Genomic DNA, 17,031 nt, shown 5'->3' on the forward strand with positions numbered 1-17,031 from the left:
GCAGCGGGGCACTGCCCCTGAGCCTGCTCCCATGCCGCTCCCAGCCATTAGGTGCTGGAACTAGGGAGCTTCTGCACCTCCTGGCTTGAAGTGGTTTCCATCTTATCCAGGGTTTACAGTTTGGTTCAATGGCTCTCAGCACCCCTGCTTCCAGGCCACAGCAGTGACCTTCTCCAGGCCTGGAAAAGCGCCTTGTGGGAAGTGGTGGTGCAGGGGCGGGGGGGCAGGAGATGCAGCCGCAGGAATGGAAAAGTACCGCTCCCTCCCCCGGGGTTGTCATTCTGCGGTGCAGGCAGCGGGGATGTTTCTTTTTGCTGCAGTGAATGGAGCAGCGGCGCCCTCAAGTGGCCAAATGGGGTTAGGGTCCTAAATGGGAGAGCCAGAAGGGCCCATCTAGTCTGACCTGACCAGAGCACCTGGTCCCAGGGGTTCCTGCATCCAGCCCAGAACCCCGATTGAGCTAGAGCAGATCTCTGACAAAGAGACGTCCAACCTGCTTGTTTCCAATCTCCCCTTCTGCCTGCACGGAGGCTGCCTGAGACTTGCAATCCATCAGGGTTATTCCAGCTGGGACAGAGCCACAGCATTTGGTTCGACATCTGGCCCCCCTCACTGCCATGTGATGTTCAACGTACGTGTCCTCAGACACCCCGGGAGGCAGGGCAGTGCTATTATCTGAGGCGCAGAGAGGCTCAGGCATTGCAGTTCCTAATGTCCATTTGCAGTGGCAATCTGAGGCTCGAGGTCTACGTGATGTAGCCAAGGTCACACACAGAGGATGTGGCAGAGAATTGAACCCAGGAGTGCCAAGTCCTAGCTGGTGCCCTAACCACTTCGCCACCCTTCCTCTCTTCGTCTTTCAGGCCTGAAATGACTGATTCTTCTTTGAACTATTGGAATGAATGGAGGGCGGGGTGTTCCGCAGTAGCAGGAGAAGCCGGCTGCTGCATGGTCAGCCCCAAGCCTTGCAAAATCCTGATCAGGCCCCCGAAATCAGGAGATTAGGTTAAAAATAAGAAGATTTTAAAAAAACCATTAAATTCTGGGTTTATTTTCTATGCTGGTTTCTGAGTCTACAGTTGCATTCTCAGTCCTTTCCCTGCCACTGGAAGGAAACATACTTTATTTTAAATGACTCTGTGCAATCACAGGACTCCAGGAGCTTGGGGCTTTACAAGAAAGTCACCAAATACCCTGAGGCTCACTGGGACGCCACTGGGATGGCAGAATCCAGGACCAGGGCAGTCAAGATGCCAAGTGGCAACTTTGTGTTTCTTTAGCCACCACCGGAAACACCATTAGCTGAGAGTTGCCCATTTCCATTACCAGCCAGAGGAGTGGCACACGAATGGCCGTTTCTATTGAACCCCACGTGTTCCACCAGGCAGGAGATGGATGGGCCGATGCCTCCCCAGAGAATCGCAGGGAGTGTGCCTAGCTTGGTGGTTGGGTTAACTGGTAAATGGGAGAGGAATTAGGGTGACCAGACAACTAGTGTGAAAAATTGGGACAGGGGGTGGGGGGTAATAGGAGCCCATAGAAGAAAAAGACCCAAAAATTGGGACTGTCCCTATAAAATCGGGACATCTGGTCACCCTAAGAGGAATCAGAGAAGAGCCACGAGAATGATTAAAGGGTTGAAAAACCTGCCTGACAGTGACAGATTCCCAGAGCTCCATCTATTTAGCTTAACAAAGAGAAGCTTGTGGGGTGACTCAATCCCTGTCTGTAAGTACCTACAGGGGGAACAGCAATTTGCAGACAGCGGTCTAACGAGATCAATGGCTGGAAGGTGAGGCGAGACAAATTCAGATTGGAAATTGGGCGCACGTTTTTAACAGGGAGTGTAATTAAGCATCAGTGGCAATTTGAAAATGAAGACCGGATGTGTTTCTAAACAGGAATGAATCCAAGGAAGTCCCCTGGCCTGTGCTATACAGGAGATCAGACAAGGTGATCACAGTTGTCCCTTCCAGTCTTTGAATCTATCCCCCAGGATCATTGACTTTAGGAGAGATGAGAGACCGTACTGGGAAGGGGCCATGCAACTAACACATGACATTAAAGCTCCTGTGCACTGGGGCGGAGGGCCAGGGGCAGGGCTAGATTGTTTGGCCTGTGGCCTTTGTCTCCCTTTGTTCAGGAGGCATCTGCTTATCTCTGTGTTGTCAGCGGGTGTGCCTGGCTGAAGTTTCCATTCCAATCCCCTGCTCCCACACGCAGGTAACTTTCCAAAATGCTCGCCCTTTGGGCTGAAATTTTCCAGACTTGGCCTCTGCTTCTCAGGTCAGTTCCCGTGGAAAGTTTGAGCCAAGTCCCGTCAGCCACTGTGGCATGAAGGAAAACAAGGAGGGTACATGCTGCCTGGGGCAAAACGACTCCTGCTGGGCTATCTCCGACAGGCCTGTGGCCAACACCCCAACGCACGAAGCTTGGCTTGGACCTGGGCCTTAACTTGGGCTGGATTTAACTTGCACTCTGTACCAAGGTGTGACAAAGTGGGGGGTTTTCTTGTTTTTTTCCGATGGTTTGCATGCAGAGGGGGTGGGACTCAGTTTCCCTGGGTGTTACTGGTTTAACGAGGCGAGGGGAGAGGGCGTTTGTTGTTATAGAGGACCTGCGATGGAACTTGGGACCCCAGTCAATGGCCTGGAGAATGGATACCCCAGCGACTGGTGACCTGGTGACCCGGAGGCCCAGCTCAGGAGTCAGCCGATTCCGGCCAGTGGGAGGACAATGGGCTGTAAAGAGAGGACCCCGGTGACCTGACCAGCTGGTTCCAGCCAGAGGGGGCCAGAGGACAGAAGAGAGGAGAGGAGGCCCAGGTGACCCTGTTTACCTGGATAAAAAACAATGGACAGAGGCGGGGCCTGGGGCCGGTGATCTCAGATGCCCAGCTGGGAAGCAGGGGGGCTCTGGGCTGGAGAGGGGGAGCAGGCAGAGCCCACCTGGATGTAGGGAGACTTGGATGTGCTGTGCTGAGGGAGGCCAGGCCTGAGGCCCTGAGAGTTTCCTATGCTGTTTTCAGACGCTCAATAAACCCTCCTGTTTTACGCTGGCTGAGAGTCGCTCCGGTCTAGAGAACAGGGGGGCATTATTCCCTCTGGGAGTGGAGGCCCCGGGGGTCCAGAGCGAGGGGACTCCCTGAGGGGGCCCACAGCAGAGACAGGCATGCTAAGGCTCAGAGAGGTGTGGTTCCGGGAGATGGGGGGCTTAACCCCCGAGAGAGAGTGGACCCCCGAGAAGGGCTGTCTCACTGAAAGGGGGTTCCCCCCAGGGACCGCATGGGGCCAAGAGTGGGCACAACCTGTGAGTCTGTGACACAAGGACACTGTTATTATTATTTGCATTTTGGTAGTGCCTAGCAGCCCCAGGCACCCATTGTGCTAGATGCTGGACAAACACAGAGCAGAGACAGCCCTGGCCCTGTCCCACCACGACACTGGGCACAGCATGGGACAGCATGCTGGACAGTGCATGGAGTGACAGATTCTGCCTAAAAGTGTGGGGGCCATGAGGCCCCATCCCCTTTGTGGCCCTGCCCCTGCCTCTCCTCTTTCCCCAGAGACCCCGCCCCCCAGCCAAGCCAGAAGCTGGAGCCAGGCCAGGCAGCCCAGGCCCCTCCACCTGCCCGGGAGGGGGGGGGCGGCCCGAGAGCAGCCCCCAGCCCACGTCCCTGGCCCTCAGGCTGCCCACCCATGGCAGGTGGAGGGTCCACATCTCCCCACAGCTGCCCAGGCTCTTTAGGCCAGGCTCCATTTGCAGCCTGGCCTGGGGACAGGGCCTCAATGGAAAGATGAGGGGCAGGGAGATGGGCCTGTGGCAAAAAGTGGACGGGCCATGGTCCTTTGGTCCAGCCCTGTTCTGGTGCCCCTGCGCCACAGCCATGCCAGGGCTGTAGCGGCTCTGTCTGCAATGCAACAATGTGGGGGAGCCCGCTGGGCCCTACGTCACCAATACGGCCAGATGATTCTGGTAACTCTAACAAGCTGCCATCACAACACACCAGTTGCTGGGCCATTGTGTAGCTTCTCCCAGCCATTGGGTCGTACTCTGCCTTTGTCAGCTAGATTGAAGGGCCTTCTAGTATCAGAAATCTTCTCCTCATGTAGATACTTAGATGCCGATCGAATTGCCTCTTAACCTTCTCTTCAAGTTAGCTGACTAACCGGAGCTCCTTCAGTCTGGCATTGCAAACCTTTTCTCCAGACCTACGGAGCCCTCTCCCATTTTCCAAAATCCGTTTTGAAGTGCGGACGCTGTCTGGAGACAGGATGTGGTGCTGGTCTCGCTAGTGCTTACACAGAGGTAATGTAATCTCCCAACTCAGGGTTCCCCTGCTTATCCATCCAAGAATCACATTAGCCCTCTTAGCGACAGCCTCGCCCTGGCAATTCATGTTCAGCTGATTATCCACCCGGAACCCTCAGTCCTTTTCAGAGTCGCTGCTTCTCAGGGTAGAGTTCCTATCGGGCAAACGTGACCTACATTCTCTGTTCCTAGATGTCTGACCTTGCGCTGAGCTATATTCGAAAGTCTGTTGCTTGAATGAGCCCAACGTATTCACATGATCACTTGCTCCGTAGCACAGACCTGGCCTCGTTGCTGCTTACCTCCCTGCCGGTCTGTGTGTCCTCTGCAAACATGACTTATTTTCCTCCAGATCATTGGTAGAAATATCACCCCAATCCTGCCCACCACCAAATATCTGTGGCAGCAGCCAGGGCTGGTTTTAATAGCGCCAACAACTCCCCTTCACACACACTTCCCGCAAAAAACCAACCCCAACCTTATTCTCTGCCAGGCTTTAGGAATTAAACTCGCTGGTCCATCCCCATTCGCAAGCCTTCGGGAGTCCTTGAGAACATGGACCCACAAATACCTTTTCTCTGGGAAAAACACAATCATACATTTGCACTAGAAAGTTAGGTCGGCTTAAGTACATCCCTCAGGGCTGGGAAAAATGTCACACCCAAAGTGATGTAATTAGACTGACCTAAGCCCTGGTGCAGACACCACTAGGCGGATGGAAGAATGATTCCATCAGCCTAGCTCCCACCTCTCGGGAAGGTGCATTAACTACATTGCTGGGAGAACCCCTCCCATCGGTATAGGAGTGTCTACACTACAGGGGCGCAGCTGCAGTGTTTCTAGTGTAGACGTACCCTGATGTTGTGTATTGGGGGCATGGTCAACTCAACAGTCCCAGCTATTGATCACCCAGCTTTGTTGAGGTCCAGAGCTTTCCATCACAACAGTCCCCAGCCACCCACACCCTCACTCACCAATCCATATTGCTTCCTTATCCATCCCAGAGTCTATCAGGGAATGGCTCTCCTCCAGCCAGTCCCCCAGGGCCTGCACTGATCTGCTACTATCCTGTTCAGCTTTGCAGATTCAGTTCCACTAAGTCAGCTACCACCTAGTCCGGCCCCACAAAGTCAGCTCCACCACTGCCAGGCAAGGTCAGCTCTAGCCAGGGTTGAGAATCTTGAGGAGGTGTGTGTCCCACGCTAGCAGCAAAAGAATTAACTGGAGCCAGAGAGCAATTAGTGCACCTGATTCCAGCTGGGGAGGAGCTAGATGGCTGAATTAAGGGTATGTCTCAGCCTGGCAGAAGGTAAGTGGCCTTGGGATACTCTCCTGAGATGGGAGTTCTGGCAAAGGGCTAGGTGAGTGACGCATGGGTGGAGCAAACTCCTGTGATGAACCTTGGCACAAGGGCAAGACCCCTGGGAGGCAGCCTGGGGATTGGGGTTCTGGAGGACAGAGACATGGAGAGCCTGGGGGAGAGGCTGATGGGGAGCTGGAGTTGGAGTCCCACCTCCAGGGAGAAAGTCCTGGGAGGCGTCACTTGGTACAAGAGAAGAAAAGCACTCTGCAGCGCTGGGGGGAAAGGGGGGGGGGAGAGTTTGCAGATAAGTGAGCCCAGGGAGGGGCTGGGGGAAAGGGCCAAGAGATAATTGTTTATCATCTCCACCTAGTAACAGATCTATACCACTGCTGGGATTCGTATCATGCCTGTTATATCTTTACAAATTCCTTCTTGTTCTTAATCCAGCTGACTGCAGGTTTTTTTCCCACTGATACCTTTAGCTTCCCTTATCAATTACCTGCATTTCATAATGTCTCATTTATATTCATTGCTGTCAACCTCCCCATTTTACATTTGTTATTGACTGATTTTTAATTTTTGTCAGTTACTGCTTTAATTGCGTCCATTTAATAAGATGTGTGTGGGGGGGACCAAAGTAGCCTTTTTCATGACTAAAATGCTTGTTGGGCACTTAGTACAGTGCTCATAACAACTCACTTGGGATGTTTATTAGCAAGTTATTTGTGTCTTTCTTGAATAGCAATATAGAAACCTTAGGGCGTCTCCCCCACTTGGCGCTATATGCCAAGGTTCAGAGTCACTGGGCCAGATCCAGAAGAAAAGGGTCTTTAATGCCAGCATTGCCCTCAATATTCTTCAGGTTGGGGGGTAAAAAGATCCCTGCCTGCTTTAACTTACAGCAGTTGGTTCTAGGCTACCTGTAGGCTGCAGTGCAGCCTAAAGTCCCTGTGTGTTACTTGGTTCGTCGGAATGTTCCTGGACAGTGAATTCCAGGCAGTGGCCGACGTTCTAGTCAAAGTAGAAGCAAAATTTGCTATGAGTTGAAATGAAATGATCTCCTCATGAGAATGACAGTAGTGTATGAAAAGGCAGGTCCCCAATAAGGGGACAGACGTGAGCTCGTGTCATGTGGCAACAGCCAACTACATTAGCTACACCAGGATCATTTGTTTGGTTATATGAGAATATAAAGCTTCCGGCTACTGGACACAAACCTGCCTGGGGCCAGGAAAAACCTGGCCTGGAGCTATCACAATCGACCACTAGAGGGGGCTCTTGCATCTTCGGCTGAGCCCCTGGCATTGGCCACTGTCAGAGGCCCGATCCTGAGCGGATGGACCCTTTGGCGCTACCCTGTCCATCAGTCCTCATGCTCCCAGGACTCAGGCCTGTGCAACATGCACAGTGCTTGCATGACTTGGGGGGGAGAGGGGGGATTTTTGTATGAGTTGTACCGGTACGACGCCTCGTGTGGACAGTGCTGCTGGTGACGCTTATAACCCTGGCTGTCCAGGAATAGCCATACTTAACAGCTCAGCGCCCACCTGCTGAGCTCCCCCAGAAACCCACCATGCAGCCCCCAGCACCAGGAACCTCCAGCCACCCCGTGCCCTCCACATACCGTCCAGCATACACCCACCCAGTACCCCCGCGGGCATCACCTGGCTAACCCCATCTTGCTTAGCGTCCTTCAGCCAGCCCAGGACCCCCAGCGGGCTCGGGGCCTCGGTGACTCATCAGGGGTATCACCCATGGAGCTGTCAGGTCTGGCCTCACACTGCAGGGAAGCTAGAACCCCTCCCACAGGCTGGATTCCAGGCCAGCAGCCAGCTGGGAGGGACATATTGCTTGGCCCCTCTGTTCTGCCCCTGCAGGTCGTTGGAGAAACGAGCCCTTGCCTAGGTTCAAGCCAGCCCCTTTTGCTACGGCATCGGGGTGGCAGGTGCCCCTGCCTGGATGCTACATAGCAGGGCAGAGCCCTGGTGCACAAGCAAGCTCTGAATTCCTTGCAATTCAAATCAGGGCACGTGAAGGTAGCTTTCGGCCTTGGATCCAAGAGTTAGCTCTGTGCTTGGCTGGGGGCTCATCCGGGCCGACAAGCTGGAGCAGCTCACAGTCGGATTTGTCCTCACACACCCCTGTGGGGCAGGCCAGGCTGGGGTCCCTATTGGGCGGGTGGGAATTGAGGCCTGGAGAGGCTAAGTGACTTGCTCAGGGTCACACAGAGTCTGTGGCGGATAGGGACTCAAACCAGGTCTCCTACGTGTGAGGCTAGTGCGCTAACCATTGCGCCATACTTCCTTGTCCTCCATGCCCCCTCTCCCCTGACACTGCACTCACCCTCCAGTCACCCACAGGCGTGACAGTGCAGTGGGCAGGGAGTGGGTGTCGTGGGCACAGGGTATAGACAGATACAGAGACGGGCTGGGGAGGGAAGAAGCCAGCCCATGCCATCTGCCCCCTGGGGTGTGACAGCCGAGACCTCCTGGCAGACAAACCCCGGCAGTGCTCTTACCGGCAGGACAAGCTGGCTGAGCGCTGGGAGAGCCCGAGCCCCCAGGTGTGTGTCGGGGCGGGCCCAGCCCCTTCCTCCACCTGTCCCCCCCCCCTTACTCAAGGGATCTCCCCCTGGTGCTGTGACCCTTGTGGCACTGCACAAGCCATGTCAGTCTTGGGGAGTGGCTCCTCCACCTGGGTGCCAAGGTGCAGGAGGGCACCTCCATGGGCAAGGCAGGCTGGCATCCCTCCGCTCCCCCCACCCTTTGCATCCACACTGCCACCTCTCCAAAGAGGCCCAGGGGCCAGTGACCCTCCCAGGCTGGAGAAGCAGCTGTGGCTTGAACCATTCTCTGCCCCCAGACTGGAGTGTTACTCTGTAGCCAGGTCCTGGGCCCAGCCCCCTCTTCCAGGCAGCTCCAGCAGCCAAGGTCACAAGGCTGCTCAGCTCTGGGCTATTTCTGTCCTGGAAGGGGAAGGGAGCCCCTGGCCTGGCTGTTACTGGAGCCCAGGAAGGGGGGTGGGGGAACCTACCCTCCCAGCAGCACCATAACTGGCTGCCTGCAACTGTCTGTCTGCCCCGGAGTGGGTGCTGATTGGGCTGGTGGGGTATAAAAGGGGCACACAGGGCCATGGGGAGGTGCTGTTGCAGCTGCCACAGAGCTGGGCTCTCCGGGCACGCTGCCCTCCCTGCTCTGAAGATGTCGACCCACCGGCTGGTGATCGTGCGCCATGGCGAAAGCACCTGGAACCAGGAGAACCGCTTCTGCGGCTGGTTCGACGCTGACCTGAGTGAGAAAGGAGCAGAGGAGGCGCGGTGCGGGGCCCAGGCCCTCCGGGAGGCAGGCTACGAGTTCGACATCTGCTACACCTCGGTGCTCAAGAGGGCCATCCGCACCCTCTGGGCCATCCTCGATGGCATCGACCAGATGTGGCTGCCCGTGGTGCGCACCTGGCACCTCAATGAGCGCCACTACGGGGGCCTGACCGGCCTCAACAAGGCCGAGACCGCCGCCCGGCACGGCGAGGAGCAGGTGAAGATCTGGCGGCGCTCCTACGACATTCCCCCTCCCCCCATGGATGAGCAGCACCTCTACTACCAGGTCATCAGCAAGGTGAGTGCCAACCGGGTGCCCCGGGGAGGGGCAACCAAGCACCTGGGTTGGCGGGGAAGGGTACAGGGGGGTTGCTAGCTGGGCACCCAGGAAAGGAGGGGTGGGGGTGCTAGCCGGGTCCCCTGAGGGCTGGGTGGGAGGGGGGAGACAGAGGGAGTGCCAGCTGGGGTTCTGTGAGGTGGGTGAGTTCCAGATGAGGGGGCAGTGAGTGCCAGCCTGATGTCTTGCTCAGCATCCTGGGGGGAAGATGGGGAGGGTGCCCAGCCTGGTACCCCAGGCAGGGCCGGCGCAACCCATTAGGCGACCTAGGCGGTTGCCTAGGGCACTAACATTTGGGGGGTGGCGACTGCGGCGGCTGGATCTTTGGCCGCCCAGGTTGGGGGCGGCATTTCGGGGGCGGGACCTTCCGCTGCCTAGGGCGGCAAAAAAGCTGGTGGTGCTCCTGACCCCAAGGGAGGGCTAGGGGGTGCCGAGCCAGCTGCACTGGGGCAGGGTGGCACCGGGAGAGGCGGGCTGACACCCCTGGCAGGGGCAGCAGGTGCTGGGGGTTGCTGAGTCAGTGCTCGGGGGAAGGGTTTGCTGGGGGGGCACAGGGCTTTTTGCTAAGCAAACAAGGATCTGGGGAACAATGGAGGGGTAGGGACAGGAGGGCACACGCTCACCCAGCGCTGGCCCCCAGGCCTCTCCCTCCCAGGACATGTTAGAGGCCGGATCAGGGTGCAGAGAGATGCCTGAGGCTCTCACCAAGCAGCTGGGTTGGTGCAGCTGCTGCTCGACCTCTCCCGGCACAGACACCGGGTCTGTGGCATGAAGCCCCCACCCAGCCGGCGGGCACAGGGCCTTCAGGATGGGCATCAGCCCCGTGGCTACTGGCAAAGCTCTCTGGGGCAGCCCTCCAGAATCCCTGTCTCAGTGCTGGGGGGCATCAGGCTGGGGAGACCCCCACCCCTTGGGCAAGATGGTCAGGCTGATCCATTGTTTTCGAGCACAGCTGGCCCATCTCAGCAGGGCCACACATGGGGTCGGGCTGACAGTGGAGTCCCTGTGCATGGCCTCACAACCCCCCACCCTCCCCGCCACAGGAAGGGTGATGGCCCCAGCCAGCCAGCCTGTCCCTGCAGGGTAAATAGTCTGCTAGGGCCATTGTCTGGCTAATCCCTGCTGTGGGGTTGGGGGGGGGGGGCAGGAACTAGGATCCCACCCTGCCAGAAGCCACCAGGCTGGATCTGCCTCTGGGAGCGAAGTTGGGGACAGGGTGGTACGGGCCCCAGGGTGCCAATCTGGGTGGGAGGTTTGGATGCCTTGCGTGGTGGGGGAGGGCAGCTCATACACTGTGGGAAGGGGCTAGCGAGGAGACCCCGGTAATCCAACCCCTTCAAGCAACAGGCTCACGCTGGGTTCTGGGCTGCGCCCAGCTTTGGTTCTGATTAGAAAATCCCCCCACCCCAGTCTCCTGCCTCTGGCTGAGCCCCGGGAGGGCTGGGGGGCAGGAGGCTGGGGGGGGGGCTGTTCTCCTCCCATGTTAAAATGTTCGTTGTTACCCAGGTGTCCAGCCCGATTGTGCCCCCCCCCCGCCGCATCTGCCCCTGGGCTGGAGACCCTGGGGGAGGGGGTGTTGGGGCAAGTGGGGCTTGTGTCCCTAGCGCTACCGGGGTGTCTCTCCTGTCCCCTAGGAGAGGCGCTATGCAGGCCTGAAGCCCGGGGAGCTGCCCACGTGTGAGAGCCTCAAAGACACCATCGCCCGCGCCCTGCCCTTCTGGAACGAGGAGATTGTCCCCCAGATCAAAGCCGGCAAGAGGGTGCTGATCGCCGCCCACGGGAACAGCCTGCGCGGCATCGTCAAGCACCTGGAGGGTACATCCCCCTGATGAGTGACCTTTAGCTGGGCCGGGTGCCAGGCCCCATGCTCTCCTAGCTATGCGCCCTTTGTAAGGTCCCCAGGGCTCGTTCCCTCTAGCCTTGGCGTCTGCTCCTGGGGACATGGGGGCCAAACCGGTCCCCATCTGCCTCCTGGAAATTCCTGCCTGTCACCTTGCTCTGGGGGAGAGAGGGTCCCCAGGGTGATTAGCAGGGCTGCCAGTGAGCCGTGGGGGCTGGTTTCCCAGCCAGCGGGCAGGAGACTGCTCTGCCAGGGGGCCTGGGGAGGAAGGGGGGCAGGGAGTGCCAGGAAAGGAGCTGCAGTGCGACTAGAAGGGACCCAGCAGGGAGGTGCCCCCAAGCTCTCCCCCTCCCCATGATCTGGTTAAAGGCTCTAAGCCACACAGCAGCCAGCTGGGATGGGCTGTAGGGGCAGCAGGTCTTATCCACCCTGGGACCTGTAGCTAGAGATGGGCTAGGTCTAATATGGGCATCAGGAGTCCGGGAGGCAACTCCTCCACCCCCTCTGTGTCTCAGTTTCCCCCACTGTATCATGAGGCTGACGGTCTGGGGCTGGAAGGTCTGATCAGTGGGCAGGTGAGGACCCTGGTGCAGCACCCGCAGTGAGCGACTCCCAGCCCCGGTGCAGGTGCATCCCGGGATGGGTACGCCGCGTATCCGAGGCCCAAGTGAGCCTCGTGGGGCAGGGGGGAGTAGGAGCTGGCAGCTCCATGACCGGCTGCCACAGAAGGTTGTTGCTATTTTGAGGCGGGCGTCACATTTCAAGGCTCTGGGAGGGGTCTGGTTTCCACGCTGACCAGCCTCCCCCCTCCAATTCTGACGCTGGGATTCGGTTTCCCTGGCCTCTGTGAGCCCCGGCCCTAAAGGTCACTGAGGGATTCCAAGGAGCTTTTTCAGATGCAGGTGGATGGAGCTGCACGACCCAGCCTGTGAGATGTGAGGCAGCTCCTCAGGGGACTCCCCACAGCGCCCTGTGCTGGGAGAGGCTGGGGCTGGAGTAGCCGGAAGCTCCCCGCACAGCCAGCGCCCTGCCCCGCCCCCCATAGCGCCCCCTGCTGGGACAGGCTGGGGCTAGAGTGGCAAGGGGTCTCCCCCCACAGCCGGCACTGCCACCTCACTGGCTGTGTTTCTGCCTCTGCCAGCAGGAGGCGCTGTAACTTTGTTGCTGTGCAGTGGGAAAGTGCCTGGTGTCTCTGTGCTGGGGCAGCCCCAGTGGGCAGCAAGGGAGGCAGCAGGAGCCACGGGCCTGTCTGACCGTCCCCACCCCCGCTCTCCCCACAGGGATGTCTGACGCCGCCATCATGGAGCTGAACCTGCCGACCGGGATCCCCATCGTGTACGAGCTGGACAAGAGCCTGAAGCCCACCAAGCCCATGCAGTTCCTGGGTGACGAGGAGACCGTGCGCAAGGCCATGGAGGCTGTGGCGGCCCAGGGCAAGGTCCAGAAGTGAAGGGGAGGGAGAGCAGCTAGGGCAATAAACCCATGAAACCCGACTGAGTGAGAGCAGTGTGGGCGTGGGGGCCCTCAGGGCCTGGCGCAGCGTGTTGAACAGGGGCCTCAGGGCCTGATACAGCCTGGGGAGGGTATGTAGCCCAGTGGTGGGGGGCTGGGTCTTGGAACAGCTGGGGGGGGGGGTATGTAGCCCAGTGGCAGGGGGGCTGGGGCCAGGCACAGCCTGGGGGGGGTGGGTATGTATTCCAGTGGTGGGGGCCTGGGGCCTGGAACAGCCTGGGGGGGTGCGTATGTATTCCAGTGGTGGGGGGTTGGGGCCAGGCACAGCCTGGGGGGGTATGTAGCCCAGGAGGGGAGAGGGGTATGTAGGGGGTCCACCTGCAGCCTGGGTGATCCAGCTTGGGGTGGACCTCACTTGACACAGCCTGGGGGCCCTCGCCCAGTGGCAGAGGGAAAGTTTGGTGCTTGGCACCCCTGGGAACTCAAGGCCTGTCAAAGCTTGGTGGCTGTGGAGGAGGATCCAGCGTGCTGGGGGAGGGCAGCTTGGGTGTCTGGCTATGCTGCTCCCTCCCCGGTGGGAGGGAGAAGTAGGGCTGGCCTTGAGGCCCATTGGTGTGGGGGCCCCGTGTGGCCAGGGAGGGGTTACAAAGCCATAAGGCTGCCCCAACCTGTAGCAGGGGACTAAGTGCCACTCCCTGTCAGGTCCTCTCTGGGCTCCGAGAAGGGAGTGAGAGTGGCTCTGGGACAAGCAGGGAGCTCCCGGGTGGGTATGAACAGGGGGCCTGGTACTGCCTGTCCTTGAGGTGAGTCATTTTTCCTGGAGAGGGAGGCTGAACCCTACTGCCTGGGCCTGGAGCAGCTACCATGCCGGAGGGATCTAGAAACCTTCTCCATAGGCCACCAGCTGGGTTTGAATCCTAGGCCTTCAGCACCAAAACACAGGCTGCTGCCTGTGAGCTGAAGGAACGACCCCATTAACCAGTACATTAATAGGCTCTTGTCCATGGACCAGACTATAGGGGGCTGCTGCACACTTCACAAACATCCCTCGGGGTGCAGCCAGTATTTGCCCAAGGAGGGGCCCAGGGAGAGGTGCCAGGGCAGAGAAGATGGTGGGGCACACGGTGCCACGTGGGCACATCACAGCTTGGTGCATAGGACGCAGAGGGCAGAGCCAGCCATAGAAAGGCTTGTGGGGCTGCAGCCTGGGATGGAATCGCTGGGATGTGCCGAGGCCGGGGCCCCGCTGCCAGGAGAGTGCAGGGGTTGGTACCTTGCCGCCTTAGAATCATAGAATATCAGGGTTGGAAGGGACCTCAGGAGGTCATCTAGTCCAACCCCCTGCTCAAAGTAGGACCAATCCCCAACTAAATCATCCCAGCCAGGGCTTTGTCAAGCCTGACCTTAAAAACCTCTAAGGAAGGAGATTCCACCACCTCCCTAAGTAACCCATTCCAGTGCTTCACCACCCACCTAGTGAATGTGAAAAAGTTTTTCCTAATATCCAACCTAAACCTCCCCCACTGCAACTTGAGACCATTACTCCTTGTTCTGTCATCTGGTAGCACTGAGAACAGTCTAGATCCATCCTCTTTGGAATCCCCTTTCAGGTAGTTGAAAGCAGCTATCAAATCCCCCCTCATTCTTCTCTTCTGCAGACTAAACAATCCCAGTTCCCTCAGCCTCTCCTCATAAGTCATGTGCTCCAGCCCCCTAATCATTTTTGTTACCCTCCACTGGACTCTTTCCAATTTTTCCACATCATTCTTTTAGTGTGGGGCCCAAAACTGGACACAGTACTCCAGATGAGGCCTCACCAATGTCGAATAGAGGGGAACGATCATGTCCCTCGATCTGCTGGCAATGCCCCTACTTATACAGCCCAAAATGCCGTTAGCCTTCTTGGCAACAAGGGCACACTGTTGACTCATATCCAGCTTCTCGTCCACTGTAACCCCTAGGTCCTTTTCTGCAGAACTGCTTCCTAGCCATTCAGTCCCTAGTCTGTAACAGTGAATGGGATTCTTCCGTCCTAAGTGCAGGACTCTGCACTTGTCCTTGTTGAACCTCATCAGGTTTCTTTTGGCCCAATCCTCTAATTTGTCTAGGTCCCTCTGTATCCTATCCCTACCCTCCAGCGTATCTACCACTCCTCCCAGTTTAGTGTCATCTGCAAACTTGCTGAGAGTGCAGTCCATGCCATCCTCCAGATCATTAATGAAGATATTGAACAAAACCGGCCCCAGGACTGACCCTTGGGGCACTCCGCTTGATACTGGCTGCCAACTAGACATGGAGCCATTGATCACTACCCGTTGAGCCCAATGATCTAGCCAGCTTTCTATCCACCTTATAGTCCATTCATCCAGACCATACTTCTTTAACTTGCCGGCAAGAATACTGTGGGAGACCGTATCAAAAGCTTTGCTAAAGTCAAGGAATAACACATCCACTGCTTTCCCCTCATCCACAGAGCCAGTTATCTCCTCATAGAAGGCAATTAGGTTAGTCAGGCATGACTTGCCCTTGGTGAATCCATGCTGACTGTTCCTGATCACTTTCCTCTCTTCTAACTGCTTCAGAATTGATTCCTTGAGGACCTGCTCCATGATTTTTCCAGGGACTGAGGTGAGGCTGACTGGCCTGTAGTTCCCCGGATCCTCCTTCTTCCCTTTTTTAAAGGTGGGCACTACATTAGCCTTTTTCCAGTCATCCGGGACCTCCCCCGATCGCCATGAGTTTTCAAAGATAATGGCCAATGGCTCTGCAATCACATCCGCCAACTCCTTTAGCACCCTCGGATGCAGCGCATCCGGCCCCATGGACTTGTGCTTGTCCAGCTTTTCTAAATAGTCCTGAACCACTTCTTTCTCCACAGAGGGCTGGTCACCTCCTCCCCATGCTGTGTTGCCCAGTGCAGCAGTCTGGGAGCTGACTTTGTTCGTGTAGACAGAGGCAAAAAAACCATTGAGTACATTAGCTTTTTCCACATCCTCTGTCACTAGGTTGCCTCTCTCATTCAGTAAGGGGCCCACACTTTCCTTGACTTTCTTCTTGTTGCTAACATACCTGAAGAAACCCTTCTTGTTACTCTTAACATCTCTTGCTAGCTGCAACTCCAAGTGTGATTTGGCCTTCCTGATTTCACTCCTGCATGCCTGAGCAATATTTTTATACTCCTCCCTGCTCATTTGTCCAATCTTCCACTTCTTGTAAGCTTCTTTTTTGTGTTTAAGATCAGCAAGGATTTCACTGTTAAGCCAAGCTGGTCACCTGCCATATTTACTCTTCTTTCTACACATCGGGATGGTTTGTTCCTGCAACCTCAATAAGGATTCTTTAAAATACAGCCAGCTCTCCTGGACTCCTTTCCCCGTCATGTTATTCTCCCAGGGGATCCATCCCGCCCATCAGTTCCCTGAGGGAGTCAAAGTCTGAAGTCCAGGGTCTGTATACTGCTGCTCTCCTTTCTTCCTTGTAGGTCTGCAGCACCCCTGCTCTCCATGGAAACCCTCGCATCCAGCTGCAGCCCCCCTTGCTGCTTCCCCACCTGGGTCAGGGGGGTTGGGGAAGGACGGACCCCCCAGCCTTTACCTCCTGGGTGGAGGGCAGGTCCCTGCCCATGGGGCTGCTGTCTCAGGCATGGCCAGCAGGTGATGTGGCAGCTGCTGGCTCTCTGCTCGGTGAGCTGCTCACCAGAGGTGCTAAGAAGTAGCAGCCCCCTCCCCCCCACCACACAAACAATTTCCCATTTGCCCCATGCTAGTACACCCCAGTCCTGTTGTTAGGGTGACCAGATAGCAAGTGTAAAAAATTGGGACAAGGGGTGGGGGGTAATAGACACCTATAAAAGAAAAAGCCCCTAATATTAGGACTGTCCCTATAAAATCGGGACATCTGGTCACCCTACCTGCGGCAGCAACACCCAACCCCCCGCCCAATTGCTGCAGGAAAGTCACTGTCAGAACAAATCCTGGTCCAGGGTCTATTGCAATGAGCTGGCTAGTGTATGCGACACCCAGGGGCGGCTCCAGGCACCAGCGCAGCAAGCGCATGTCTGGGGTGGCAAGCCACGGGGGGGGGGGGGGGGCAGCATGCCGGTTGCTGTGAGGGCGGCGGTCAGGCAGCCTTCGGCGGCAATTCAGCGGCGGGTACGCCGAAGGCGCGGGACCGGCAGATCATCTGCAGAAACGCCGCCGAATCCACATGACCAGCGGACTGCCCACAGGCGTGCCGCCGAAGGCCGCCTGACTGCCGTGCTTGGGGCAGCAAAAAACATAGAGCCGCTCTTGGCGACACCACTGCTCTCTAGAGGATAGATGCGGAACCACCGAGCTGTGTGTCACAGACCTTGTACTGCTAACAACTCCTGGGCCTCCTCCTTAAGCTCAGGTACAAGGACCTGGGCTTGTAGAGCTGGGCTCTATCGCCGCTGCCACCAGGCCTGGCTGTGGGGAGCAGCAGAGAGGAAG

At 57.3% G+C, this 17,031-nt stretch overlaps 1 protein-coding gene across 1 annotated transcript; it reads left to right on the top strand.

Annotated features, from left to right (window-relative positions):
- The first annotated feature begins 8,745 nt into the window (after positions 1 to 8,745).
- On the top strand, positions 8,746 to 12,557 carry LOC135874509 (phosphoglycerate mutase 2). The gene is made up of 3 exons (XM_065399351.1): positions 8,746 to 9,228; positions 10,902 to 11,082; positions 12,388 to 12,557. Exons 1-3 carry the CDS (start codon positions 8,746 to 8,748, stop codon positions 12,555 to 12,557), a joined length of 834 nt encoding a protein of 277 aa, XP_065255423.1.
- The last annotated feature ends 4,474 nt before the right edge of the window (positions 12,558 to 17,031 follow it).

Source organism: Emys orbicularis, chromosome 2 (assembly GCF_028017835.1).
Source record: "Emys orbicularis isolate rEmyOrb1 chromosome 2, rEmyOrb1.hap1, whole genome shotgun sequence".
Lineage (NCBI taxonomy): Eukaryota > Metazoa > Chordata > Testudines > Emydidae > Emys > Emys orbicularis.